The 9,585-nt window shown below is 37.4% G+C and overlaps 1 protein-coding gene across 6 annotated transcripts in view; it reads right to left on the reverse strand.

The window, feature by feature from the left end:
* mllt1a (MLLT1 super elongation complex subunit a) overlaps positions 1-7,773 on the reverse strand; it is a 29,210-nt gene extending 21,437 nt beyond the window's left edge. For all 6 annotated transcript variants that reach the window (XM_034306921.2, XM_034306920.2, XM_034306919.2 and 3 more), the window contains exon 1: positions 7,639-7,773. In XM_034306921.2, the coding sequence (XP_034162812.2) occupies positions 7,639-7,650 (12 nt within the window). In that variant the 5' untranslated portion in view covers positions 7,651-7,773. The remainder of the gene's footprint in view (positions 1-7,638) is intronic.
* Positions 7,774-9,585: the final 1,812 nt, after the last annotated feature.

Below are 9,585 nucleotides of genomic sequence, written 5' to 3' on the forward strand. Positions count from 1 at the left end.
ATATATATATATATATATATATATATATATATATATATATATATATATGTGTGTGTTTTGTACTTGTGTGTGTGTGTGTGACAATAACTACTGCTTTTATTGGTCATTAATCAGAAATTAATTACGCTATCTGAGCAGCCATTATTTTTCTTCTTCTTCTTTCGGCTGCTCCCATTAGGGGTTGCCACAGTGGATCATTGGTCCGCATATCTGATTTAACACAGCTTGTACGCCGGATTCCTGACGCAACCCTCCCCAATTTTATCCGGGCTTGGGACCGGCACTGAGATTGCACTGTCATGTGCCACCGCAGTGGCTGGGGTCTTTTCCCTGGCCGGGAATTGAACCCGTTCCGCGCAGGTGAGAGCACCGAGGCATAACCACTAGTCCTCCAGGGACCCAGCAGCCATAATTTTTGTTTCCGACAAAAAAAAAAACAAAAAAAAAAACAAAAAACAAAAAAAAAAAAACACCAGCCAATTTGTGTCCTGCATGTGCTATTTTTTTTTTGTAGATTAAACAGAAAGAACATTACAAAAAAATGCCGCAAGATTTCCCTCATGGAGCCGGTATGAGATGGCGTTCCTGCGGCCGGGAGATTTAAGACCCACGCTAGTCGTGATGGTTAAACTGGTGCCAGGCAGCGTGACGCCTCAGTGGGAGATGAGAGCGAGCTCGAGGGCGAGTGTTTACAGTCTTAAGGGCATTAAAGGGACGGGATGGACAGGACTGACGCCAGGGAGAGGATTGGACTAGCTTTCTTCTCTAATCCTTACTCAGACTCGTTCTCAGGTCGGGTCATGCCTCGACACTGCACTCCTCGTCCTCTTTTTCTAGCCTGGCTCTTTTTCCCAGAATTCCCTACATATTAGTGTTTTTTTCTCCTGGTCAATACAGACAAACATAATTCATATGATAATCCAGAGAAGTTCATGGCTATAGTGCACAGCCAGACAGACAGTTATGTCAATATTTACATGGGAAAGTTCCGCGTATTCAGAATCGTCTTACACACATTCTTAAGCCAGTTTTCTGCGCTCCTCATTCGAATGATTCAAATCGCATACGTCTCGTTCACACCTCCAAGCCTCAGAAGTGCCAGAGGTGAGCGTCTTTTTCTTTAGTGGCTAGACTAGCGGTGGGAAATATGACAAAAAAATATCATATCACTGTTCTTGAAGACATTTCTACATGTGTGTATCCTGTTCGATGATTTATGTAATGTCTACAAAAATGTGTTTGTTTTTATATTGAGAAAATGTATTTATTAAAAAAAAAAAAACACTGAAAATCGTTACATATTTGCAATTCTAAAAATTAAGTAAAAAAATTTTTGAAATCACCTGCTTCGTCAGATTGTAAATTTGTTTTCCTTTTTTAAATATAATGAAAAGCTATCATGATATCTCAGAAAAGCATACCATGACGTAATTCATCACAATAATGTTATTATAATCGGCATATCGCTCTGCCCAAGTCTAAACCACCTCCATTACACGCAAGCACTCGCTTTAAAGCCTGAAAAAAAAAACAAGGAAAGAAAAATACAAGCGAAGAGGGAAAAAGTGTTGTTAGGAGTGAAAAATGTAGAAAAAAAAAAAAAAGAAAAATTAAACAAGTAGGATGCCTCCGCCGCCAAAGTACTCCTTCCTTATTGTTAGTAAATTGTATGTGCCTTAAAAATCTACTTCAACCAGCAAGGAAGCGATTGAAGAAAACTGATTTCAGACATTTGACCTTGCTGTGACCTTGACCCTGTTTGGATCAATTCCAAACTCTAATCAGTTCATCTGCTGTTACGATGAAAAAAAATTCAACTGCTTGTTCTGGAGATGTCACACGAACGAGAATCTCAGACACACAGACAATCGAAAAGATAAAAAAAAACAAAAAAACAAACAAACAAAAAAAAACGATGATGCATGGATAAGAAGATGATGAGCGCTGAATAAATCACACTGGAGTCTAGAGTACACACACACACACACACACACACACACACACACACACACACACACACACACGTTCTAAAATGATTTCCAGCACAAACTTGTCTAAAATATCGAAGGCTACTGATAACTAATTATTTGAAATATCAGAAAACTGAACAAAAGTTCAAAAAGATTTCTTTACACAATTGTCACAAAGTGTGAACAAAAAAAGTGCCTAAAAGGAACAACGAAAACATGCAGTTCTGAATTTAATGTTTTTGTTTGTTTGTTTTGTTTTTAATAGTTCACTCCATTTTTTGGAGCAAGTTAAAGAAATGACTTTTCATCAACTGAATAAAGATTATTCCAATTAAATTCCATCAGTTTTCATTCTGTCCCTCTTTTTCAGTGTGTCCTGAACTGTCCTTTCCGCTGAATCGCTAACATGAACTCACTAATCCAGGAGATGAAAGATCAGGAAGGCTTCGGTGAAAAGTGGAGGATTAAACAGGAAGAGATGAAACCAGACACCGGACATGTGAACGCTTTAAAGCGCCGCCGCGTGGGACGAGAGAGAGCGCGGGCGTCCCCCTGAGCGGCCCGGGCGTCCCCCGAGCGGCCCGGGAGCTTTACGATACCGGTTCCACCACAGCGCTGCGTCCTCACTGATATGGTGAAGTGATCTGTAAGGAGACGTTTATGTAACGTGTATGGAAGGAGTCTCCAGCGTCAGCGCTTGGTAACGGTCGGATGTAAAGCTGTAACTTTAGTAACAAAGTTTCTCTGTACTCACAGTTTTGTCTTATTAACCTCAAAAAGAGAGACGCAAGTATAAGAACGAAGTAGTTCTCGGGCGTTAAATGTAACTACAAACGGATAAAAAGCATGATGTGTCACTCTCTAATAATTAAACAGTTGTAACAATTGGCAAACTGCTGCGGTAGAAGAGGAATAAAACACTTCAGGACGTGCTGTTATTGGAAAATAATCAACTTCGGAGTGGTAACAGGAACGCCACTTCATCACACCATCCTGTCGTTTATTCCTTACGTATTACTCCTTCTGACAGCTTTACGTATTTTTTTTTTCTTTTTTATGAATGATGTTCAATTATTTAATCATTGTAAGAGCAGAAAGCGGTGAAAAGAATATTAAATATTAAATCAGAGCATGTAAATGCAAATAAGCACGTTTGATTGCATGAGTCATTTAATCTAATCTTTAATTTGGCACTAATCGTGTGACAGAGCTGCATTTTGTAACCGATATGCAATGGAAAGTGTGCAGTTTGCTTTTTTTTCCTGATTATCTCCTAACATGCAGCTGTGTGAGAGCAGATTAACACACGACACACCGCACGCCGATGAGACGCGCGCCGATGAGACACTGAGACGCATGCCGAACACGTGGGTTTTTTTTTTTCCAGCCATCAAAGCAGACATCAAAGCATGTTGAGTTTCTTCAGAAAACGTACAAGTGCTTTCTTAAAATACGCATTTCAACCATCTCCATCTTCATCTCTACAATCTAGAGCATCTAACGACACGACGGCGTGATTTGAAGAAAGCGGCTTTCGCAACTCGGAGCCTTTCCTCGAAAATGTGGCTCAAGAAAAAAAACGATCGAGTTCCTGATTGCGCAAACGAGACGATTCAGGGATTAGACAGATGTGAAGAATCTACTGAAAAAATCACGGAAGAACCTGATACCACTTTCAGTACATATCTGGACACATCTTGTTTTTTTTCTTCATTTAAAGTAAAAAAATAAAAATAAAAACAGTTTTAAACTGTTTTAAACTGTGTCATCATGTGTGATATGAAAAATGATTTATTATCTAGTCCACCGGGTGAGTAAAAGCTTCCGGCCTGCGTTTTGTTGCCAAGAAACCTAAATCATGAGGATAAAAATATAACATATTTTTAAAAAAATATAATATAATAACATACTGCGAGCTAGTTAGCTAGTTAAAGTGCATTAATACACACATGATTATTATCTTCTTCGAACAAAGTTTCTACTGTAGCTCATAATGTGTGTGCCCTTGACAGCAGTTTGGTTGCGCTGTGGTGTTCTGTCCTGACATCCCACATAAAAGATATAAAATAAAAAGATAAGTCTGGCTAGCGTCTTTCTTTCAGTTTGTTAAGCTGTGAGGTGAGTGTTAGCAACGCAAGAAAGAAAGTTATATCAATATTTACGTGAGGAAAGTTCTGCGTATTCAGAATCGTCTTACGCACAGGCTGAAGTGAATTTTCTGAGCTCCTCATTCTAATTATTTAAATCTTCTGCGTTTAGTTAAGTCCTTCGAGGTTGACGGATATTTCCTGAGCAGAAGCGTCTGAAACGGGGAGCGGTTTTCAATAGCGTCCAGGATGGAGGTGGCAAAAAAATGTAACCAAAAAAAGTCACAATGTGGTAAAAATAAAAAAAATAAATAAATAAAAATAAAATCACGATTCTTGAAAACATTTCTGCGATGAACTGTGGTGCTCTGACCTCACGTCGCACGTAAAAGATATTACTCCGATTTTTTTTTTTCGTTTTGTTTTCGTTATTGTTGTTTCCACGTACCTGACTTGGAATTCCTGATTCGGGAAAAAATCGCCTGTCATCAGCATATGCTAATCAATCCGCCTAATATGAATCTTTCTACCGTCTGCCATGTCGTGTAAGATCGGTGATGTGTGTAGTGAAGCAGGTGGTGAGATTTAAAAAGCGAATAGTTACAGCGTTTGTTATATTCCACCGTGAAGCAGGTTACGTTTAAACACACACTAAACGAAAACTTTTGAGAAAGTCAACAGGGAAATTCAAGAAAACACAGAATCTGCTTGTCCTGAGAGTCCAGGCTACTGATTTGTCTGATCCTTTAACCTGCTTGTTTAGTATTTTAGTACAATTAACACAAAAGTATGCGGTTATATGCGGTATATAAAATAGCAACCAGTACACATTTCTCTTTTCCAGTACTACCTGAACGTTCAGAATGAATATGTATTTGAAAACAACAACAACAACAAAAAAAAAATTTAAAAAATCACATTTACACGAACCATTAAACTCCCACGTTCTACTTTTGGTTCGTCTAGCGAAAGTGTGACGTAAATCAAAATCCGATAAAGCGCCCTTCTGTTACTCAACCCTGGAATCGTGCCCTGAATAACAAACCAAGCTAAATATCAGCGACTAGAAAACTCGACGTGTTCTGCGATACAATTTTCAGCTTCTGTGTAATCTGAGAAGGTGTTTATTCCAGTACCGTAGAACAGAATGCTGTTTACGTGACCGCTGAATAATCTGCAGAAATCAGATGATAATCGGATTATTATTGTGCATGTAAACACACTCAGGGATAAAGTACTGAAATTTTCCCGGTATGATAATCTAGTCTAAACACATCGTGGTTTTCCGGTATCGAGTCAGTGATGAAAACAAAATAAACAATTTAATATTAAGATTTACGAATTATTATTGTTATTAGTTACAAATGATTACGAAAAGTCACTTTTCACTTCGTTGTATGTATATAAACAAAAAAGGAAAGCAAAAAAAAAAATCTATTAATTGTTCTTATTTTTCAGAACAACATTTACATAAAATCTTTTGTATAAAAACTGCCAGAATTGATCACGTTGTCGTTATAAACTGAAACGGAAAGCGGTCACGAGGAATTAAAATCTAACTAATGCGTATAATCAGAATGCAGCGCTGGTTAGACGAAACTCAACGCTGTTTGTTTTCGTTGTAGTCAGCAAAGCCGTGTTCGTCTGTTCTTCTGTTCGTCGTGTATGATAAAGCTAGGAACGTGCTAGCAGTGACAGCAGATGTAACATGTTTATAGCAGTAGCGGATGAAACACAGCCGAAGGGTTTTCAGCGCAGCCGCGTCGAGAAACGCAGGTTGTTTCTGAGGAAGCGTGATTTAGCGTGAGGGGGTTGTGAAAATTTTTGGGGTCGTAGTCAAAATGAATGAATATCACAGGAGTAAGGAAGCTGATAAAAGAAAAAAATTACAGGTAGATGAGTTTACTTAATACTTTGAAAGTAAACGTTGAAGTGACCGTCCGATCATACACCATGACGACCTGCGAAACCACGGCAACGCAACAACCTTGATTTGTACGGAGGTGAATTTTAAATAAACACGCAATCCTTATGGTAAAAGGAAAATTTAATCTGAAAATTTGTTTTCACTTTTAGGTATATTAAAAAAAATAAATAAATAAAAGAAAGGGTGTGTATTTTCAAAATGGTGACAGAATTTATTATTATTTTTTTTACAAAATTAAGCTAACTTTTACGCTGGAAATGTTGTTAAGTTTAATAACATTAAGTAAAATGGCTACCAGAGACTACAGAGAACAACATAAACTCCAGAAACATGATTTTCAGTCACGGTTGATTGAGGCGATTCATTTTTTGTGAAATGATATCATGGTGTGAGGTGTTTTTTTGTTTTTTTTTTTAAGCAAAATGTACTAAAAGTAGGCCTAAAACTATGTTTATCCTAGAAATAACCATTAAGTTTTAGTCATGAGTGTGCTTAAAGGTAACATTTTGTGAATAAATTTGAATAAAATCAAAATACATGGTGTAATTTACAAATCTTCTGCTGGAGTGGCTGACTTTTGGGTGTTGAAAGCTAGTGTGTGGGAGTCGATTTGGGACGCACCCGGGAAAACCCGGCGAGGGAAAAGACAGCAGGCAATGGGTCGCGTCCCAAATAGCGCACTAACGCCTGAGTAGGTGCACTACATCGCGCGTGCAATAATGACATCAGCACCCTGCGTAGTGCACTACATATCCAATAAGGAGTCGTTTGGGACTCAGCCGCGTTTAGATGCGAAATCACGCAGGAATTTCACCGCTAAAGCGAAATACAACTGAAATAATAATAACAATCATCATCATCAGTAAGATTTTAATTTGTTAACATGTGTATTAAGTCTTTAAGGAAGTATATTTATGGTGTTTTTTCCCCCTTCTCCATGTATTTCAGTGCTTTATAAGATAATAACTAACATTAATCCCGGGTTGACTTCCTTATCTCTGGGAAAGACGGAAATTATATTGTAAAAAAGAGAAAATTATGGATGTAGAGCATTAAAACACAAAATTAAAACAAAAAGCCGGCTACTAGACATTGCAATAGTCGGTTAGCTCACTAGGCTAAACAGCTTCAGATGGGGTTTTATTTTTGCACGTTCACTATCATCACTATTATTATTATTACTGCTGCACAAAATAAAAGCCTTTGCAACCTTATGCATGCCTTGTGCAATCAACAAACCTCACTCTCTCTCACACATACACACACACACTCTCTCTCTCTCACACTCACTCACACACACACACACACACACACAGTTTTACATGAATGTCGTCAGTTGTGTCGGTTTTAGAGGCCGGGCCAGGAGACAAGCCGAAAATGCACATCTCTGTTTACATGATGTGAAGGAGCTGTAGCTTCTTTACTACATTAGCATGCTAGTTTGTGTACATGGAAGCGTTTAAATGCTAATAAAGCTGCTATAAATTGATATACAAGTCGCTTAGCTTGGCTGCAGGGTGTGTGTGTGTGTGTGTGTGTGTGTGACTCCTTTTCACCAACCAGCCCATTACATTACACCCAGCCCCGATCATAGACTCCAACAAAACCTTTTAAAAAGTGACCAAAACCAAAACAAGCGCCATTTCCTCATTACCTGATCCTCCATGTTCCTCGGCTCGCCTGATTGTTGTGTTTATTTACAGAAGCCGTGTTTTCTCAGGCCGTTGTTCCTCCCGACTCATTGTGTGTCAGTTTCAGCCCCCCGAAAAAAAAAAAAAAAAAAAAAAAAAGAAAAAAAAAAAAAGAAAAGAAAAACCGGAAGCCAGACGCGGCCATTTTCTCCCCTCCCCCTTTCCCTCCTCTCCTTCACTCCTGGCTCGCACGCGACAACAGGACTGCACATTTAACCAATCAGAAAGGAGCATCTTTGAAGTTTAACCAATCAGAGGAGTCGAAGGGCGGGACTTCCCTACTCGGCGACCGGTATTTAGCAGGGGTTACCCGAATCGCTGTTTATGGCTCAATCTCAAATACCTTCACACTCCCTACACATGTACACTTCATAAGACAGGAAATAATGTTCTATACTCACTATTTAGTGCCATAACTAGCCAACAAGAATGCATTTGGGATTTAGCCTTTGCTAATCCTGCGTATGGGAGTCTTTTAACGTCATTGTAATACAGTAATTATACACATGCATGAAAAGTGATCAAAAATAGACAACTTTTTGAAAGATTATATTAATTATATTATATTATATTATATTCCTTTTATGTTATTTTTGCTTTATTTAAAAAAAATTGCAATACAACAATGGTCAGTTATAACTATATATAAAAAAATATAACACACTACATAATAAACTCAAGAATTATTGCCAACTGTCATTAAAACAACCAAAAATACACACCTAAAATAAATAAACCATGAGTTTTTAAACCATATTTTAAGGTTTAAATATACATTGAGATTTTTTTTTTTTTATTTTAACACCTTCGATAAAAAAATAAATCAATTTTCTTAAGCAGCACAATGTTTTACTGCATTTTTTCTTTCAATCATGAATCATTAAACTTGATCTTGTGTTTAATTCATTTTATATCTTTTCAATTCTTTTAATATCTTACTTTGAACACATTTCCTAAAACGTAATAAAGTTTTCACAGTTTTATACATTTTCTTTCTTTTACTTACTAATCATTCATCTTAAGCTTATCTTTAATTTATTGTAATGCTTTTGAACTCTTTTTACAGCACTCCAAATTATCTTGCGTTATAAATAAACTTCTCTTGCCTTGTAAAACACTGATTTTATAATTATTTGCTCCCCCACAATTGATATTCCGTATCACTGGACCACAACGCACAACACCGATTGTAGCTCAAGTGACGCTTGGTGAAGTTCAGGAGGAAACTTTTAACAGAAAAGATTGTTGTTATGGACGTGGCACCTGATAGCTGATTTGAAATAAACTAAACTTCGCAGTTCTGAAATCTTTGGGGTCTTCGTTGACACAATTTTAGACTTTTATACAAAACATTTTCCCACTGTGATGAACAACGAGGTGATTTTGCAGGTGTGCAACCTCATATTTATACCCCAGAGAAACAGGAAGTGGTCAAAGGCAACAATCAAGTTTTAAATATTCTTTGGGGGGATATAATGTAAAAATACACCGGTCTCATCCTATTTTTTTTTTTAAAGATAAAAAAAGGTACAAAACTGTACCTTTCAGTGTGCAGCCTTTCATTATTATATATTATACTATTATATATTCTTTACCTAAAAAGTGCCTACCTTTAACTTAGGGAACAATAATGCAAACCCTAAAGTCTCTGTTTTTTTCAAAGAATTTTTAAGTCTTACATTTTGGCACAGTTTTTAAGCTAGGAAAAAAAAAAAACGCTCTCTGGCCTTTTATTGTTATTAAACTGTCTCTTAGTGGACGGATGACCACTGAGTGAATCCGTAGAGGACTTTAGAGGATTTTAGAGCCTTCAGCAGATGGGACGTGAACCCAAACTCCGAGCTCTGGCACTGAAATCAAAGCTGCGCATTCACACAATGCAGGAAGACTCGCAGAAATCTGCTTAGGCT

Source organism: Pangasianodon hypophthalmus, chromosome 8 (genome assembly GCF_027358585.1).
Source record: "Pangasianodon hypophthalmus isolate fPanHyp1 chromosome 8, fPanHyp1.pri, whole genome shotgun sequence".
Taxonomy (NCBI): Eukaryota; Metazoa; Chordata; class Actinopteri; order Siluriformes; family Pangasiidae; genus Pangasianodon; species Pangasianodon hypophthalmus.